The following is a 19,738-nucleotide window of genomic DNA, read 5'->3' as shown; positions in this document are numbered from 1 at the left end:
TCCCTCCAATGACTGAAAGCCAACCTTTTTTACAATTACAATTCAAGTTTAAGATCTGATCTGGACCAACCAAAAAGATTCTTACGCCACCATTATTATTATACTGCAAAACTCCTTTTTTCACTCCGAATAAGGAGTGTTCAAGTTCAATCATTGAAAATAACCAACTCTACTTCTCTACACCTTTTACTTCGTTCTTTGTGAGTTGAAAATCCGTGCTCTCTTTGAGACTTTTCCGTTTTGATCTTGCTTCTTCTTCTTCAAAACAGTCCCCTTTGTTTTTTTATTTTTTTTTTATTTTTGAGTTTATGGTTTACGCTACATGAATCATGGTAAATGTTTCTTCTGTATTACAGTTTCATTATAACGCGTGTTCCAACTTGCTCCATTGCATGTCTCGAAGTTAAGGGGTTCGAGTTCAATCTATAGTGAGTGTCTCGAAGCTTCGTTTCGTTGATTGTTGTTTCTCATGAGTCGGTTAGATTGACTTTTAGCTAATAGCAACAGAGAAATAAATAAAAAAAAAAGAAAAGAACAGATCTCTGTGTTAGTGTAGTACTAGGTAGCAGTGACAGGTTCTATTACTTTCCAATCTGTGTCTTATATAAGGTTTTTTTTTTTAATTATTATATCGTACTAGGTGGCTGTATTTCATACTTTCATTTCATTTTTTTAGGTAATGAAAATGCCTGTTCCTAACGGAGAAGAGCAGGTTCTGTTACCTGAAAATGCAAGTGAGGTTTCAGAGTCACCCTCATTGAATTTGAACCCAGATTCAGTTGATGGGTCCCCACCTGTTTCCACCGTTTACACTGACGTGGGTGTCGTGCCAGAACACCAAAAGAACGAGCTTGAGCACTTGATATCCAATTTAGAAGGTATGAATGAATAAAGTCACACCCTTCTTTCTGTTTTCATTTTATTTTAGGCTTATGGATTTAAATGTGGAGATAAATGTTGCTAATGTTTTTTTGGCTCGCGCTAAATTGTTTGTGTAGGAGAAATCGAGGAACTGAGGCTCAAGCAAAAGAAATTGGATAAAAAGCGGAGAGAAGCATTGAGCAAGATATTGGACATCAAAGGTAATACTAGACTGATATTGTATTGACTAAAAAGCCTTAGTTGTAAGGTTAATGTTAATTGTTTACCAAGTGTTGAGGAATTGCAATTTGCTATCCAGGGAGCATTCGAGTATTTTGTAGAATTCGACCGAATCTGGTTACGGAGAAGAGAAAAATTTCCGAACCGGTATCGGCTGGACCAGAGAAAATTCAGGTTAAGTTCGGGGGAACAAGGAAAGATTTTGAGTTTGATAAGGTTTTTAACCAAGAAGCAAGCCAAGGCTAGTGTTAAATGTCGGTGTGTTTCCCAATTTTAATTATCTAATTGTAGTTCCAAGTTTTACTAAAGAGGGTGTATGTGCCCTTGTTTGAACCTCTGCAGAAAGTGTTTTCGTTGATGTTGAGCCAATTCTAAGATCTGCAATGGACGGGCACAATGTGTGTGTTTTTGCTTACGGTCAAACAGGCACAGGCAAGACATTCACCATGGTCAGTCAATTCAACATTGTGTTGCTATTTGTGCATGTGTTAAACACTCTTATTACTTAGTACATGTTAATGTGGTAGCATTGCTAGTGTATGATGATGGCATGCAATAATTGTTTTTAGGATGGAACAAACAAGGAGCCAGGAATAATTCCGCGTGCTCTTGAAGAGCTCTTTCGTCAAGCCTCTTTGGATAATTCATCTTCTTTTACCTTTACAATGAGCATGTTGGAAGTTTATATGGGCAATCTCAGGGATTTGTTATCTCCAAGACCATCCGGTAGACCACATGAACAATATATGACAAAGTGGTAACATTTTTTTCCCCTTTTCTTTTCACTCTAAAATTTCAAAGATTGAATTCCACAGTATAATGTGTCTGAAACTCTAGCCAACTAATGACTAACCCCTTTTTATAGCAATCTCAATATTCAAACAGATCCAAAGGGATTGATTGAAATTGAGGGTCTCTCAGAAGTGCAAATAAGTGATTATGCTAAAGCCAAATGGTGGTACAACAAGGGCAAACGGTTTAGATCGACCTCATGGACTAATGTGAATGAGGCATCAAGCAGGTCACACTGGTGGGTTATAGGTTTACTTAGATACTTCAAAGTATTTTAATGGGTTTCTCAGCTTGATAGTTACGTTATCTGTTTAGCTTCATATATCTAGCTTGACGAGGATAAGCATATTTCGACACGGGGATGCTTTGGAAGTCAAAAGTGAAGTAAGTAAATTGTGGATGATTGATCTTGGAGGGAGCGAACGGTTGCTTAAAACTGGAGCCAAAGGACTAACACTTGATGAGGGCAGAGCCATTAATCTTTCCCTTTCAGCTTTAGCTGATGTTGTTGCAGCTTTGAAGAGGAAGAGGTGTCATGTGCCTTACAGGTAAGTATTCTGCTGGTGTTGATTTGTCATTTTTAATTTATGTCCTTCTAGCTTCTAGATGTTATCTGTACCTGAAAAAGTAATTTAACTTCAAAGAGTCCCTTTTACTGCTTCTAGTTTTTTGTACTATCATTATTTCTTTCTAGACAATCAAAGTATCTATAGTTAGTTAATTTATGCTACTTCGCTTGCAGGAATAGCAAGCTGACTCAAATACTGAAAGATTCTCTTGGTATGATACTATTTCTTCTTTAGATAGCATACACTACCCACTTTTGCCCATGAGATGTAGTGATAAATCTTTTACAAAATTAGAAATTCATAGAATTTGAAATATTTACCCGTGTTAGTCTTTAGCTCATTTAGACTATTGAGTAAGAACAGGGAGACCCAATCAGCTTCTTTTGTTGATGTGTCAACATCTGTATGAACCATGCATTTGTAAATGTGATAAGATGGAATGAACTACCAATTTAGTCTCCTAAGTATTATTACCCTCTCTCTTAAGTAGTTCCTAAAGTAACAACACTATATAAGTAATTCCCTAAGCATTAAATTACCATCGATTTAGTTCCTAAATTGATGTATTCTATTAACGTTCGGGATCAACTTGAAAGGTTTTCTAATATTTGAAGGACTACTTATCATGATTTCTAATATTTCAGGGATTTTTTTTCTTAAATTTAGGGATGATTTAGGAGAGGGTAATGCTTCAAGGAATCAAGAATGAAATTGATAGTTTATTTGATATTGATGGCTCGTGATTTCTGTACAGAGTATTTTGTTTTTTTTTATTTTTATCTAAAATATAAAATGTCTAATCTTTATAATCAAATACTTAAGGGTATGGCTCAAAGGTATTGATGTTGGTGCATATAAGCCCTTCCGAAGAAGATGTTTGCGAAACAGTTTGTTCCTTGAACTTTGCAAAGAGAGCGAGAGCAATAGAGTCCAACAAAGAAGTGCCAGTGGTAATTTACTGAATTTTTTCTAAAGCAAGTTCCTCGGTGGTAACTGTTAGAAGATTGCTGACTACATGCATATATATACTGTAGGAAGTGAAGAAGCAAAGGGAGAAGAAGATTATGGAACTAGAGGAAGACATCAAGGAAGCCGTAAAACAGCGCCAGAATTTAAGGGAACAAATACAGAAGATTGAGTTGAAGTTAAATGAGTGTAAAAAGCTCGCATCAACCACATATAGTGTTGTGGAAAGTGATGACATTGCAACCTCAACTAGCCTCAAAGATGATGTCAAAGAGGTCATTGAAACCCCTAAAACATCCAAGAAGTCCATTAAAAGAAATTTCTCCAATTCAACGCCTCGATTCATGACTTCAACTGTTGCAAGTCGCCAAAGGCAAAGTGCTGCAGAACGAGACATTAGTACTGTGAGATTGAAAAGTTTTAGATCTATTATCTCTAAAAGTTCCAATAATTATTCATATTCCCAATCAATGAGTTACTCAGATATCCGCATCAAAGCAATACTACGAAGTTCAAATGGAAAATCTCGGTATGCTGAAGCAGATAGTGTTCCAATTCCAAACACTGTTCTCACAGAAAAGCCTAAATGCAATGATATGGAATCAAAAGTGACTACTCCTCGAAGCAAGATGGTTACATCATCAGACCAAAACTTTAGAGTTTCATTGGGTCGTCACAGGAGAAGGATGTCTGATCTGATCTAAGGGTTAAAAGACATCTTGGTTGCAGATTTTTTTAATGTGGTGAAGTGATTGCATGTTTAACTTTTTGCTGTTTATATTTGTCTATAACAAATAGTAGCGAGTGGTATGTTAATAGGTGTGTTTTCTTGGTCTTTTGTTTGTTGGGATCTGTTAATTACTTCATTAACATGATCATTCTCTGTTTTTGAGTTTGTTGGGTCTTATTAGTCATTTGCTTATGTGATTGCGTGACTATTTGGGGCCACTAACTTTCACTGAAGTTTTTCATCATGACCTTTATATGAATATAACAGTTATTTAGCCTTGATTAGTGGGAGTATGGATCAATAACTGAACTTTATATGAATACAACTTCTACGTTCAATTTACAATACAATTGTTGACAAGAAAAATAAAAAATGCAGTACAGGTTTTACTTTGCGACGACTAAAATAGAACTTTAATTTAGCAATGTCTGACACAATAAAACTTTCATTTCGCTATGCGTTCCTATCAGGGAGTGATTATTCTGTTTCCTTTGACTGCTTCCATGCGGGTAAGGTTGGAGATTGCAGATGAACTTAATTGGTTTTTGCTAAATATTACTTATATGGATTTGGATTCAAGAAATCCTTCGCAATTATCGTCAAACATATTGTCAGAATTGATTTTTTTTAAAAAAAATTCACCTATTAATATAAATACCTGTGCTCTACCGAAAAAATATTAATTGAATACAGTTTCACTCGCAAGCCTGGATTTTTTTTTTTTAAAGTGCAAATGTGACTACCGGTACTTTAACAAGATCACCATGACCAACGACGTCGCCTACATGGTTTGGTTGTCGTAGGGAACAAGGATCCCTTTGAGTGCATCTGGATAGAGAATTTTAGCTGAGAAACATAATTTATTAAATAATTTATAATCGAAAATTCATTGTTTGAATATTTTGTTTTGAAGAATTTAAAATTTTGAAATTTTAAACAATTAAAAATCTGAAATTTCAATTTCCTTCTGAAAAATTAAAATTATCTTCTTACATTCTCTTTCAAAAAATTGAGCTCGTGAAACATCAATCGGATGACGTAGAAAAACACGTATAACTAACACACCAATTATATCTTTTCTTTTTATTTCATTCATTTTTTTTTCACCTTCATAATTTTAATTTTTTTTATCCAAACACAAAATTTTGAAAATAAAAGAATTTCAATTGAAGTATTTATAATTCTTAGAATTTAAAATTTCCTTTGGAGATATTCAGAAGAGAAAAAAAAATGCACGTCATGCGTATGACTATTAACAAAAAACTCCTGATAAAATATTTATCATGAAAAAACTTAAAAAGCTGGTGCCAAAATACTCTATTTCTTCATGGTAACAACCTTGACTCATAAAATGTTGAAGACCTTTTCGGTAGTATACGAGCTTCGTCACCACCACATTAAACCTTGAGCACATACTGCTTGGCCAAATTCTAGACATTTCCGGTAAAACGTACTTTTTTGCAAAAGTATAAATATTCTTGCTTTCAAGAACAGTAATTTACACATTACCGAGTTTTGGTTCCTCGGACAAGCTATCATCACAAATACAAAATGGCTCTGCAGTTGTTTGGTTGCAGCAGTTGATATTTTCCTCAACACAAACATTTTCCGTTACAAGCTTTGATATATTTTTTTCCCCTTTTATTGTGTTCTTGTTACCTTTATAGTTTATACGCACATAACTATGCAAAATGCCTAATTATTCACACTTGAAGCGAGACATTTCAGGGGGTTGAATTTACAGAAATCTCCTGCGGCATAGGTGGAGCTACCTGGTCATGATGAGATGGGATAACCAGACGCTGCAGAGGCTTTAGAGCCACTGTGAGTTGTGCAAACGAGGGCCGCAAATTTGGATCCCTGAAACGGGGACGGGGGGGCAGAAAAATGTCAAACTGGAGAATGAAGTGTAGTTGTAAAATTTCCTGAAATCATTTAATGGTATGTGGAAGAAAAAAATGAATAAAACAAACTTTAATTGAGCATGCTTACTGTTGCCAACACTCCCAGATTATTCTTGCAACTATAGGATCGACTTCCTTCGGAATATCAAGTCTACGGTTTTGGAAACCAACGGCACCAACAACTTGCATAGTATTCATTTCACTCCACGGCAACCTTAGAGTGGCAAGCTCCCATAGGATGACTCCAAAACTATAAACATCGCATCTGTATTTGAAATGATGATTAATAGAGATGCATTCGATAGACACAGCTATATATTGTTACAAGAAAAGTAGAAACTAGCACATATGTGAATCTAAATATATGTTCAAATGTTAAATTGCTAAAGTTTATAAATTTCCAGTATTTTGCTTCTCAAACTGCTGTAGCCATGTCTGCCAAGCATTAATATTTTACCACAAATATCAATAAAAATAAAAATAAGCTTTTTATGATTGGAGATAACAATCCAGTAATAGAACACACCAATGAAATAGGGTTTCACTATTAATTACCAAATGATTAAAAAATGCTTGCAAGTTAACAAAATGCTTTTCATCAAGCGAAAATCTGTAAGAAAAGGCCTAACAAAACCTATTTTACTTGTGAGATATGAAATTGTTATAAGTATTGTTTTAATAGGAGCAGGTCAGCTGCAGTGACTAGCTCGATACCATTCACATTTTAGAGACCCGGTAGAGTGAAGCAATTATGGACAGACATTGATTACACAAATAAGATATGAAATGACATGAAAATCAAGAATAAAAAAACCTTAAATAAATAACAACTCACTTCTCATTTGAGGGTTCATTGCGGAGAACTTCAGGAGCCATCCATTCCGGCTAACATTGATAAAATCATGTCAGTGGAATGTAGAGAATGCAGATCAGACACATGCTGCATGTGTCTAAACAAATGCACTACAGAATAACAAAGACTTTCTCATATTCTCACCGTTCCAGCAGTTGACTTGGATGACAAAAATGTGTTGTGCTTCAACCGTGACAACCCAAAATCACATACCTGTAGAAAGAGTGGCTTACTTTTAACTAACTTAGCCTAGATTATATAAAATAGCTCAGGAATTTATGTATACATAATTCAAGAAATATGTTTAGAAAAAAAAAAAACAATGACAGAAATATCTTTCACATTGTAGACACTAGAGTGACTAAACACACATTTTCCATGTGATTACAACTGTTCAAAACCCAAGCAAGCCTGACCAAACCTGAGCAACCCAACTCAAACTATTACCTGGTTCCGTTTTCAGCTTTAGGCTGGGCTGATTCAAAATCCAAATATCAGTTAAGATGGCTAAACTTGCTAAATTTAAAAACTGTTGTAACCCAACAATCTTTCTTTTACCATCATAAAACTATCATTCCAACAAGACATCATCATCATCGTCTTGTTATTATTTTATTGCACTACTTTTTATGGCACTCTTTAGTTATGTTATGCGATAATAAAGAATAAGCAAATATTATAACCTGCATAAGTTTTCAATCATATACCTTAACATTCCAGTTCTTATCAACCAAAAGATTTGGAGACTTTAGATCTCGATGAACAATTGTAGGTGTGCTGGTGTGTAAGCAATTCATGCCCCTAGCCTGTAAATTGGAGAATTTCAAAATGTGAAAGTTTATTGACGTAAATGATGGTTGGAAAGGAATGAGTGTAATTATTTCATACCACATCCAGAGCCATTTTTATTCTTCGTTTCTCATCAATCTGATAATTAGAGCGATGAAGAATTCGGTACAAGCTTCCTCTGCAAAATGGTACATTAGTAACACTGGTGAGACACCTAAGTATGAAAAGAGTAACATGGAAAATAGCTAAGGTTGCAAAGACCAATTTGGGCAACAAGAAGTTATCATTATTTTGTAAAAATATTTAATAATGAAAAGAGGGAAAAAGTTATATACCTTGGTAGATACTCTGAAATGATTGAGAGATTGGGAGGACGAGTAACAGCACCCATAAAAAGAACAATATTTGGATGACGTAACCTACGCATTATCCGTACCTTTCAGCAAAAAGATAAAACAGATTAGTTTTGGCCTTTAGGAAGATAATGATGGTGGACCTCTACCAATGAAACCACTGTCTGTCAACTTATTCTTTTTTCCTATTGGTATTTCTGCCCAAATCTTCTGAGTAGTTCTAAATTGAAAGTAACAAAAAGATTTTTTTTTTTAAATTCACAAGTTTACACCATTTCATTCCATTTCTCTTATACAAATAATGATAATAATAATAATAATAATAATAATAATAATGGTTCTATTCAATAAAATAAAATAAATTAGTACTTACTTCTCTTTTGAATTCTGACAATGCAGCACCTGAAAAATCCTGATCCAAAAATTTCTTCACAGCAACCTCCTGATATTTCAACAGCAGATCATCAGTCAGAAAAACAGAGACTAGAAATCCTTATGTTTTGGGGAAAACTTCTGAAATTAAGAAACTGGGAAATGATTGAGACTTTACTAGCCTAGTAAGACTAAGAGATTATCAGAGCCTTTTCATCTTTTTCCCCTTTCCTTTTCTTCAGATTTTCTGGGAATTTAGCAAGGGTGTAGTAAATACATTCCCCAAATTCTTTAATTAGTAGGCTTTGCACAAATTGAATCAACCAGTTATAATGTCGTAGGCCCATAATAAGAGATGATTATCCAGTAATATAGAAGGTTTTCATAATGGCTAGAAAACATAAAAATGGGTCTTCAAGACCTTCAACAGGCTAAAGCTTCCAAAGTGTTAATCTTGTGCTTCTCAGTTCTTAACAGAAGTTTAATTGACTCAATTAGGAAGAATACAGAACATCTAACCATTCATGAAGAAGGTTATCTAAATGATCTGAACAGGAAATATCTTTATATTATCATTATCATTATCATCATCATCATCATCATTTTTACATTCGAATCATGCAGATAGAAGTACAGCATTACCATCACTCAGAATGAGAACATAAATTTTTCCAATTCAATCTACAACAATAATCTTCCCAGCAAGTATGAAAAGGAATTAAAGAACTCACTGTGCCATTCCAGTCGGCATGGTATACCTCTCCATATGAACCTATTTAAAACAAAGCATGAACATATATATTAAAATTTAAATTAAAAAAACTCCAGAAACATAGCTACAGTCATGCAACACTTAAAACACACAAGGAGCCTCCCCAACTACCACTAAACATACTTCTGAATCCTTGTGAATGGGTATATCACATGTAAAAATATGAAATTTTGAGTAGTTAAATAAGCTCGGCACAACCTTGGGACCATGCTTGCACAAATAGAAATAAAAATTAGAAGTAATTTAATCAATTGAAAAATAGGGTAGAAATTAATGCAAGATATAGGTCACTAATGATTGATTTGCATCTATGGAGATCTCCACTAAATTAAATAGTAAATCAGAGCAATATCAAGTTTTCAGTAAATATGAATGACATTTCAACAAGAAAATGAAGACAAATCATGTACATTACGGCATTACCTATACCAATTCTTTCACCAAGAACCAGATCCTCCCATGGAATCTCACATTCACCAACATCTACATCATCCAATATTGGATCAATCCTGTTTGTGATGGAATCAATTGATGAGCTAGGACTCTCTGGATCTTTTAATTTCAAATTGCTTCCCATGAATCTGTCATATGTACACTTCCTCTGATCATGATGTCTGATTTCAACATTTTCAGGTTCTCTAACTGCCTCTACCATGACATATTGAGAATCTTCCAAACCCCCCTGGTTAAAATCTGCATTGAGATCCTCAATCTGGTTCAGTTTAGGTACAGTAGGTGGTGAAACTGAACCAGTAACTTGCGCCAAAGTTTGAGCATTTACATCATTATTTATATTTGAATTATACAATGGTTTGGAACTACTAAGGTCAATATTTTCAGACGTAGAAGAACCATTGGAAACAAATAAGGGAGGGTTGTAATCATTAGGGTTATGATTAGTTTTCCTGGGGTCTTCATTGTAAGCAGGACGATTCTTCCACATCAGTGGCACTGGGGGTCTACCAGAAACAGTATTGTTTTTAGTACTTTTAAGCTCAGGAGGTTTATTTTCCACAGGTTTGTTATGCACAGGGGCTTTCCCCATTCCTTTTATTTGGAATGGGTTAAGATCTGCAAAAAGGTTCCGAGAGTCATTGGGGCTGATATTAGTATATGGTACAACATTGACATTCAATCTTGTCCCATCACCAACTGTATTCATTCCAAGTGTCCCTTTGTACAGAGAAGCACCAGACAAGGCTGGCAAATTGTCTAGTTGGTTAGGAGTCCCTTTATTAGGAATTTTAGAAGGACCAGTGCCACTCTCTCTACTCAAACCTAAGTTTGAAGGCTCTGACTTCTCAAAATATGGTTTTCCATTCCAGGGCAGTGAATAATCTTTTATCACAGAATTTTGACTACTACCTTCACCATGAAATGGTTGGATAGGTCTTGAGTAAGAAAATTCATTATCCTTAGTGGAGGGTAAACTTGGCAAAATCTTGGGATTGTAAGACTTAAAGGCACTATCCTTGGTGCTTAAAATATCAGCTGGGATAAGTGTCCCTGGAGCAGCCATGAGATCAACCAAAAACTCCCTGAAAGCAGAGTAGGAGACGTCAGTACCACAACATAAACTTTCTGGGTGAACTTATAGAGACATCCAATGATTGCCTCAACCATTTACAAGAGTACATAGGCATGCACATGATATACACATGCATACATAAATTAGTAAATTAACAAATACAAGAAAAATACAAAGATGTAAAAGCCTTAACCTTTCACCCTCCAACTTTATAATGTTGACAGCATCATCCTCCACACCAGTGTAATGACTACCTTTTAACAGTCTACAAGGCATATTAATGTTGTCAGCTAATACCTGAATGCAGAAAAAACAAGTATATTACACAACCAATAGATCAAGAAGTTTAGCAAATCTTGATAAAATTCATAATGAACCTTAATATGATCCTCTAAAATGCACACAATAAATACTAAATTTAACTAGAAGATCTATTCTCAAATCTCATGCAAAACTAGCTTTGCAACTACATTAAAACTATAAATTCAAAGGTTAAAAACCTACAGAAGTGTTAGAAGAAGTATTGACGAGCAGAGTCAGCCATAAGTTAGATGACTCAATCTTGATAAAGCGAGCAGCACTTTCTCACTTTCCCAGTTAAGCATAGTTACAGCAAATATATTTCTGAATGCATGCCCAAGCTAGACTAGCAGGGAATGTTTACTCTGAATAATTCTAAAGAAAACTATCTGAATTAATTATTGATAATTTCTTTTCAAAAATGTTTTCAAGTGATATAAATATTTAATAGTTATTGCAAATATCATGTTACACATTTTTTTTTTCTTTTAAAGTAGTTTTGTCTGGAATTTTTGTGCAGATTATACTTGGTTGGAATAACCTAACAACAACTTACATTATGGTTAACAAGACTTTAATCACCAATGAAAGTCATAATACTAACCTTGAATAGCAAAGCACGATGCCTAGAGAGCCCAATATTTAAGGACCCAAGAGGCAATACAATTGTGTGAAGAGATGTCCTTAACTCTGCTCTTGTTTCGGTCCATCTTGCTAACATGATACCAGCATCCTTTACAGGACCACCCATATGACTTGTAACAAGTTCAGCAAGCCTTTGTACCAAACTAGAGACAGGGCAGTCTAATGCAATACATTGTGCAATTTGTATCAGTTCTTCCAGAGCAGGATCAATTGTTTGATTAACAATGACCAACTCAGAACCTCCAGGGTTTGCTTCAAGATCTGTTCGAGATGGCATCTTTCCTTGCATTACTGAATCATTATAGGGCCCATATACATCATAAAAACCATCTACCACTTTCTCCTCATAGTCAAGCACATTATATTCCTGGTCAACAAAATAGAAATGCAAGATAATCAAAACAGGTACAGTTCAAGAAATGGTCATTAAACGGAATAGGTGAAAGAAGCATAAATGTAGTTGAAACAAGTGATGAGCATTCCATGTTCACTAAATATAATTTATAATTTGATTATTTCTTTCTTGATGCTCAATGGATTAAAATAAATGAAATGGTACATGTTCACTTACTGCAGATGACAATGTGTAAGACAATGACAGAGTTAAACAATACCATATGATGAAGTGTGTGAGTGTGAAATAATAATAAGTTTACATAAAGAAACATTTATACAATCTTCTTAAAAAAGATATGCCATAGAAAGTCAATCACAGACACAACAGCTGTAAAACAATCAACTGCTGATTGTGGCAGAAAATTCATCTCATCATACAGTAAAAATGTAAACTGTCTGAACAAATGTTTGCCAAATTGCCACTGCACCAGTATAACAATTCAATCATAAACATTCCTTTGTTTTTTTGTTCGACATCAAGCACACAAATAAGCACCCGATGATTCTAAATCAGCGATCCACATTTCTAATTTCTAGAGATACATTGAACTTCCAAAAAAAGCACTTAAATCTTCAATATCGTTTAACCTCTGTTTGCCCAATCAAATCACTCCAGAATATAAACAGAGAGCTGGGCATAACAACTTCTGCTAATGAGCAATAAATCAGAATTTAGATTCTATCGAAGTTCCGTCTGTTTTCAGCAGAAACCAAATTTTACTTCGCTGATCAAAAACAGATTTCGAACTTCACCGGAGTACTAGCCCTAGACACATATAAAGCCCCAAATCTAAGTTCCAATACACAAATGAATTCACTAAAAGAACAAATTAAAGTTCCAAACACACAACTGAATTCACTAAAAGTACAAATCAATAGCAATTCACAGCATCGCCTGAATTAATCACAACGAAAGAGCAACATTGCAGGAAGTGAATTTCGACAATTGAGCAAGAGCGCAAGACCTTACCCAGTACTGCCTCGACAGAGCCTCCGCCACATCGTCCTTGTTCCTCGTCGAATCGATTCGATGGCCTCCCAAGCTCAACAGCGTCGCCGCGTGGATCTGATCCTTCTCAGGATCCTCGCGGAACTCCGAATTGGAAGCGCTGATAGCTAGGGCTAGCTGCACCTGAAACTCTTCCTCCGACGAGAAAAAGTCCTGCCGATTCACCACCGGACTCGCGCCGCCGCCGCCGCAGCTGGGAGTTACCACCAGCGTGGACGGCGACGACGACGGCGACGCCGAAGAAGGACTCGGCGGAGTGGCGGCGGAGCTCTGAGACTGATCGGTGGCGCACGAAGGCGACGGCACAGGAGGCGAAGGCTCATTGGATCGATGAGGATCGTGGCTGCTACCTATGTGAAGCTTCTTGAAGATGTTCTTCATCCTCTCCCTTTTGTCCCCCGTTTGTTTTTCTTTCTTCACTCTCTCACTCATCAAAGGGAAATTCTAAACTACAATCGGAATCAAGTTTCCGTGAGGGGTCGGTTCCTTTTCTTCGGTTTTTCTGTGTCGTGTGACTTTCAGGGGACTCAGGGGGAAAAGTGTTGGGAGGGAATGACCGGTAATAATATGGGCTCAGAATTTTCCTAAATAACCAAAATGACATGCACACTTGGATACGCTACCATCACCGCATCACATGGGAACCTACGTGTCTCATGAATAGTCTACGTGGACCTCATAATATCTTAACTCTACTTATATTATACAAGTACGCTTTTTTCCTTCAATTCATGAATATTCTCATTAACTTTCTTTTATTATACTTTATTTTCTCTTTCCATAATAATTCTGTTACTCCTACTGCTAATTTTTTCTCAGATCTCGCAAACTTTTGTTATTCCTATGTTGATCATTTTTTCTTCCTTTTATTAAACAACAACCATCCATGGCTCCTTTCTTAGTTTCAATTATTCAAATTCTGTGTTCATCTTTTCATAAAATTGCTTGCGAATAATAGTTAGAGAAAAAGTTAAATCGAAGGATTGAAAGTGAATACATATATATATATATATATATATATATATATATATATATATATATATATATATAAACATAATATATACATCTATTTACTTAATGATTAAGAAATATTAGTGTTATAACTGTGAATATATCATAAAAAAATTGATCAGATTCAGATCATAAAGTTAATATTGGATTTCATAGTTTATTAGAATAATTACACAGCATAATAAATTGCCGTTTATAACAAATTTATGGTTCACTTTTTCAATTAAAAATAAGTTATATAACACGCTATGCTAGTAACAAACTTTTTAATGCGTTTAGTTAAACATAAAATTTTTAAATATTTGAAATTTATCAAAAAAAAAATAATGATTTTGAGTTTCAAAGAGATTTTAAATAATAATAAAGAATGTGTTAAAAGAAAACTCGCATTAGAGAGTGGGTAATATGCGATTGTATATATGGATAAAAAAAGTAAAACTTGTAGTACAGTATAACAATCTTAGTTGAATCACAAGAATTTTGAGTTAGTTTATTAACCAATCAAAAGTGTTATAAAATAAAGTTTGAGATTTGAAGGATCTGTTATTGTGAATGATAGGACCGGAATCCAAAATAAATAAAATGAAAATTTTATTTGGTTAAGTTTTTTAATTAAGCTTATTTAAATTTTAAAGATTTAACTCTTTTAATTTTCTTTATTTAATTATTGCTTGACCCCAAAAATAACCAACTAAACATCTATCAATTTTTAGATCATTCATATTGAATTAACCTTCCATTATATAATTAATTTTGGAGTTTAATTACTTATTTAATCTTTATATTTATACAAACTTGATAAAAAAAAAACAACTTGTACAATATTTATGTTTTAATTCCTACAGCTAAAAATTAGTTATTTTAGTACCTACACACACCTTAATATGTTTAGAATACAAATTAATGTGCCTTTAATTTGAGTGATATTAAACTTAGATTTCCTAAGTAAAGTCTTTAATTCGAGTCTTACGAATAAAAAAATAATAATTGAAAAATTATACTCCACTAAATTTGAACAATCAAATTCTATGATATAAATCAATCATTAATAAAATCAATTGATACTCTAGACCAATGTTATGAAAAAAAAAACATGAAATTTAATTTATAAATAAATTTAGATTTCACTCTTTTTACCATGAATTTTAAACATTCAATTTTATATTATTAGCTAGTATTGCCTTAAAAAAATGAACTACATGAAAAATAATGTTTAGATCAATTTAATTTAATTTAAATTCCATCCAACTAATTGATGGAAAAATTCAATCCAAGTAACTTTTTAATCTTAGTATTTTCAAAAACATTAAAAGTCAACAAACTCATCCATTTTTTTGAGGAGTTTGTTTTAAGATATCAAGATAGATTCTTGAGAATGTGTGAATTTAGAAATATCACATTCTCATGGTATAAGTTTTATAAAAACATTCTCAGGAATGATTAATTTCCAAAAATATCAAATGCTCATATTTGTGTTACTTCCTATTCCAATGGAGAGGTAAGTATCTTGCATTAACATGAGATTGGAAGTTATTTTCTACAATAACTACCTCTTCCCACATTATTCTTCCATATTTCTTATTACACTTTTGTTTTTTTAATTAAATAAATTTTAATTTTTTTTCTAAAATATCAAAACAACCAAACATATTCATAGAATAATATTTCCTGAAAATATGATTTTCAGAAATCCAATTTTGTAAACAAACGGCCCTTAGGTATTTACTATATGCTGTGTCTGATACTCCTGAATTTATTTTTGTAGCTCTCTTCAATACCAGAGGTATTGACCGTTGAAAATTTAATGAACGTGTACTCCCAAATCAATTTGCATAGTTCTCTTCAGTACTTCAAAAACTAAATTAGCGAGACTGCCGAAATTTAATTGATTTAACCAGTTAAGTTAGATCTTCATTAACCGGTTAAATTTGGTCTTTAATTCATTCAACAACAAAAAACACTGGTCTTTAAACAGCTATAATAATGTGTAATCGTATCAGAAACACAAGTTTTAAGTAACAACACACACACACACACAAGTTACAAGTTCCTAATAATCTGTCCAATTCAGGTAGGGAGTCCGATTCAACTTTAAAATATGTATACTCTAATGTTGCTCTTCTATTCACAAAAAGGGAAAACCTATTAACTGACAAAACATAAATTATTTTGAAGGGTTTAGACATTTATAATGTCATTTTCCAATAAAAATATAATGTCGTCTTTAATACTCCAACTATAAGACTTGAAAGAATAAAGTTAGATAAAAAAAATTACACATTCTTGTCATGTTTTTTTGATAGGGAAAACAACCACACATATATGTAATAAAATTTATCTAGCTTTTAGCCAGAATTTAATTGGCATATTCCTCAAAAGTTCAAGATTCTTCAGAGTGAAATAGAAAATAGTTTTGAGCTAAGAAATGGCTAAAAATGTCATTCTAACAGAATGCAACTTTTATCTATATGTAATCAATGAATACAAAAAATGTATATGCAATCTTCACGGTAATCATAGTCGGTGCAATTAAAGTTCTTTATTTTATTTTTTTGCTATATTGCAATTAAAGCTCTTAATCGCATTAAAACAAAAAATCTTATATAAATCATAAAATGTATTCACCAAAAAATAAAACTTAAAAGGTGGACAGGCTTATCCCTTTTACTACTGACTACATACACTATGATAGGTCGACTTTTTTATCAAACATTAATGAGAAAAGTATATAGATCCATATTCAGTACACATGTATAATAAACCATGATTATGTGAAGATATTAACCATTGATTTTCTTATCAATGACTAAAATTACTCATTTTGTCCTTGTTCTTTTTCGAAGAGTATAGTTCTCTTCTACTAACTATATGTAATACCCTGTCCTGTTTACACTAATTTACCCCACTTAACCACGGAGCTAGAGGTAGCTCTATTAGCTCTTCTTCCTCCTCGTCATCATTAGATATCCAGCCATAGCAAGGTTTATACCTTTTGTCACTAAGTCCCGTCCCAAGTTGTGGGGACTTTGATACATGATTTTCGGCCAAAGCCAATTTTTTTACTGGCTGAAACTCTGCAAGACAGTAACATACGAGATAATTAATCAAAAATACGTTTAGTTATGCTCTGAACTTTTGCTTGAAAACCAATTAAAAGAATAACGAAAATGGAAAGTTGATTACCTGATTCTTTTTCTGCCTCCATGGGAGTTTCACTGGCAGCCTCATTTCTTTTTCTGCATTGATAACCTGATTCTTTAAATGCCTCAATGGGAGTTTCACTGGCAGCCTTGATTAAAGGTTGATTAGCAGGTTCACTGGGTACTGATGAAATGTCTACAGACTTGATGGGAAGTTCACTACCAATCTCAGTTTTTGCAGATACAGTGTCCACACCATTGATGGGAAGTTGAATACCAGTTCCACTGGATGACGATACAGTGTCCGCTGCCTGATTAGTTAACAGTGTATCATCAGAAGTTTGTGTGTTAGAGCAAGCTAGAAGGGCACTGTTTGAGCATCCAGCAGGTGTTACCTCATTGGGACCATCTGGATTAGCCTCTATCAAACCATCCTTCACACAAAACAATATTTGAATTTGCATCATTAGTAATATTTGAATTATAAGATAGTTTGGAACTACTAATGTCAATCTTTTCAGATGTAGAAGAACCCGTTGGAAACAAATAAAGGAGAAATGCATTCATCAGGGTTATGACTAGTTTTCCTGGGGACTTCATTGTAAGCATGATGATTCTTCCACATCAATGGCACTGGGGATTGACCAGGAATGGTATTGTTTTGAGTACTTTTAAGCTCAGGAGGTTTATTTTCCACAGTTTTGTAACGCACAGGGGCCTTGCCCGTTCCTTTTATTTCGAATGAGTTACGATCTGCAAAAAGGGAACAAGGATCGTTGGGGCTGTTATGACTTATGAGTATATGGTGCAACATTGATATTCAATCTTGTCCCATCACCGATATTCATTCCAAGAGTCCCTTTGTACAGAGAAGTACCAGACAAGGATAGCAAATTTTCTAGCTGGTTAGGAGTCCCTCTATTAGGAAATTTTCAAAGGACCAACACCAGTGTCTCTGCTCAAACCCAAGTGTGATGGCTCTGACTTCTCAAAATATGATTTTTCACTCCAGGGCAGTGAATGAGAGATCTTTTATGACAGGATTTTGACTACTATATTCACCATGAGAAGGTGGGATAAGTCTTGAGTAAGAAAATTCAGCATCCTTAATGGAAGGTAAAATAAACAAAATCTTGGGATTGTAAGACTTAAAGGCACTATATCCTTGGTGCTTAAAATATCAAGCTGGGAAAAGTGTCCCAGGAGCTGCCATGAGATAATCCAAGAACTCCCTTCACCCTCCAAACTTAAAAACATCAAGGCTTGTTAAAAATAAAATAAAATCAAGGAACGTCTTATTCTACGAACAAATGAAACTTACAAGTAAAAAAACAAAAATGGAACTTCCCTACGAAAAACCCAGGGTATAACCTTTGTACATTGAACTAAACGAGCCAACCACATAAACCAGCTGTTAGATATGCTAATTTGTTTCTAGAAAGAGAATAAAATAAACAATCCAATTCCCAAGAGGCAGATCTTGGTTAAATTTTCCTGAAGCAAATGTGTTGTGTGAGTATGATGCTGTTCCGTTCGACAAAATTTGACTCAGTTTTTCAAAGCAAGCAAACAAGTCCACAACATAAACACAAAACAGTTCCCGATAAATCACAAATGAAAAAGGTTGTTACGATTGAAGCAATGCATTACGACATAACGATAGCAGCAAATAAAAAAAACATGTAGAGACGATATAGTTGATTGGAGGGTAAGAAACCACAGAAGTAAAGTTACCTGAGGTGAAGAATTGGCTTGTTTTTCAAGAAGCGTCTCGATCAGCAGAGAGTACGCGGATTCTTCGATGAAGAACCAGCCACCGTTGCCACCGTAAACCTAAATCCACAAACATTAAGATTTTGGGATAAAATCAAAGCAAATAATTTAGGTCGAACGAAGAGAATAGAGGGTTTTTTATTTTATTTTTACTTTGAGGAGACTGTTAACGGTTGTTCGGACGAGTCTGATGGGGAAGCCGTAGGGTTTCATGGCGTCGAGTGCTGCGTCCATTCGCGACTCGCCTTTCTGCAAATCACAAACACGATTCAGTTCATGGAGAGAAGAAAAAAGTGATTGATTGAATGAGAAAAGGGAATGTGAAACGACCAACCTTAGGACGTCGTTTCGGAGCCATGAGAACAAAGAAATTGCAGATGGAATGCAAGAGAAAAGGATCGGTTTATGTTTGCATGACAATGGTGGTCATTGGTAGCGCGCCAATATTTTGGGAGGAGATGGTGGTGGTGGGTGTGGGTGTTGGTGATGGGTGAAAATGATGCGGGTGAGAAGAAGAGGAGAAAGAAGAAGCTTACACTTCGTAATAATTTTTAGCTGTTAATATTTTTCTCATTAGCAAAGTTAACATTAATTAGATGGATGAAAAGATTATTTTGAACCAATTTTTTTTTTAAAAAAAGACCAAACTGAATAAAAAAGATAAAAAAAATCAAATATATTATTTGACCCAAATTTAAATATGTGAATCTAATTATATACTTTTGCTACTTTTCC

General features: G+C 34.2%; 3 protein-coding genes across 7 annotated transcripts; 1 reads left to right on the top strand and 2 right to left on the bottom strand.

Moving 5' to 3' along the window:
* The first annotated feature begins 45 nt into the window (after positions 1 to 45).
* LOC114403876 (kinesin-like protein KIN-14U) lies at positions 46 to 4,442 on the top strand. 3 transcript variants are annotated; one of them, XM_028367084.1, is made up of 12 exons: positions 46 to 200; positions 357 to 428; positions 677 to 878; positions 999 to 1,082; positions 1,181 to 1,342; positions 1,444 to 1,550; positions 1,671 to 1,858; positions 1,967 to 2,131; positions 2,223 to 2,441; positions 2,636 to 2,673; positions 3,285 to 3,412; positions 3,497 to 4,442. In XM_028367084.1, exons 3-12 carry the CDS (start codon positions 680 to 682, stop codon positions 4,130 to 4,132), a joined length of 1,926 nt encoding a protein of 641 aa, XP_028222885.1. In that variant the 5' UTR covers positions 46 to 200; positions 357 to 428; positions 677 to 679; the 3' UTR covers positions 4,133 to 4,442. The 3 variants fall into 3 exon arrangements, with proteins under 3 accessions (XP_028222885.1, XP_028222887.1, XP_028222884.1); XM_028367086.1 differs by lacking the exon at positions 357 to 428 and having other exon boundaries at positions 52 to 200; XM_028367083.1 differs by lacking the exons at positions 46 to 200; positions 357 to 428 and adding an exon at positions 212 to 332.
* A 1,018-nt stretch (positions 4,443 to 5,460) lies between these two features.
* LOC114402741 (serine/threonine-protein kinase EDR1-like) lies at positions 5,461 to 13,648 on the bottom strand. Its single transcript, XM_028365410.1, has 13 exons — positions 13,041 to 13,648; positions 11,634 to 12,041; positions 10,923 to 11,026; positions 9,625 to 10,739; positions 9,161 to 9,201; positions 8,431 to 8,499; positions 8,040 to 8,140; positions 7,804 to 7,882; positions 7,623 to 7,721; positions 7,060 to 7,128; positions 6,898 to 6,947; positions 6,151 to 6,327; positions 5,461 to 6,018 (listed from the first exon to the last, which is right to left on the bottom strand). Exons 1-13 carry the CDS (start codon positions 13,509 to 13,511, stop codon positions 5,883 to 5,885), a joined length of 2,919 nt encoding a protein of 972 aa, XP_028221211.1. The 5' UTR covers positions 13,512 to 13,648; the 3' UTR covers positions 5,461 to 5,882.
* A 3,131-nt stretch (positions 13,649 to 16,779) lies between these two features.
* LOC114401731 lies at positions 16,780 to 19,556 on the bottom strand. Of its 3 annotated transcripts, XM_028364315.1 has the most exons (6): positions 19,338 to 19,554; positions 19,157 to 19,252; positions 18,965 to 19,063; positions 17,626 to 17,664; positions 17,274 to 17,541; positions 16,780 to 17,164 (listed from the first exon to the last, which is right to left on the bottom strand). In XM_028364315.1, the coding sequence occupies exons 1-6, from the start codon at positions 19,359 to 19,361 to the stop codon at positions 16,983 to 16,985; spliced, it is 708 nt and encodes a 235-aa protein (XP_028220116.1). In that variant the 5' UTR covers positions 19,362 to 19,554; the 3' UTR covers positions 16,780 to 16,982. The 3 variants fall into 3 exon arrangements, with proteins under 3 accessions (XP_028220116.1, XP_028220115.1, XP_028220114.1); XM_028364314.1 differs by having other exon boundaries at positions 17,340 to 17,664; positions 19,338 to 19,556; XM_028364313.1 differs by having other exon boundaries at positions 17,274 to 17,664.
* Between the last annotated feature and the right edge of the window lie 182 nt (positions 19,557 to 19,738).

Source organism: Glycine soja, chromosome 20, assembly GCF_004193775.1.
Source record: "Glycine soja cultivar W05 chromosome 20, ASM419377v2, whole genome shotgun sequence".
In the NCBI taxonomy this organism is placed as follows: domain Eukaryota; kingdom Viridiplantae; phylum Streptophyta; class Magnoliopsida; order Fabales; family Fabaceae; genus Glycine; species Glycine soja.
Note: the sequence above shows the minus strand (reverse complement) of the source record. Positions and strands in the feature narration are given on the sequence as shown.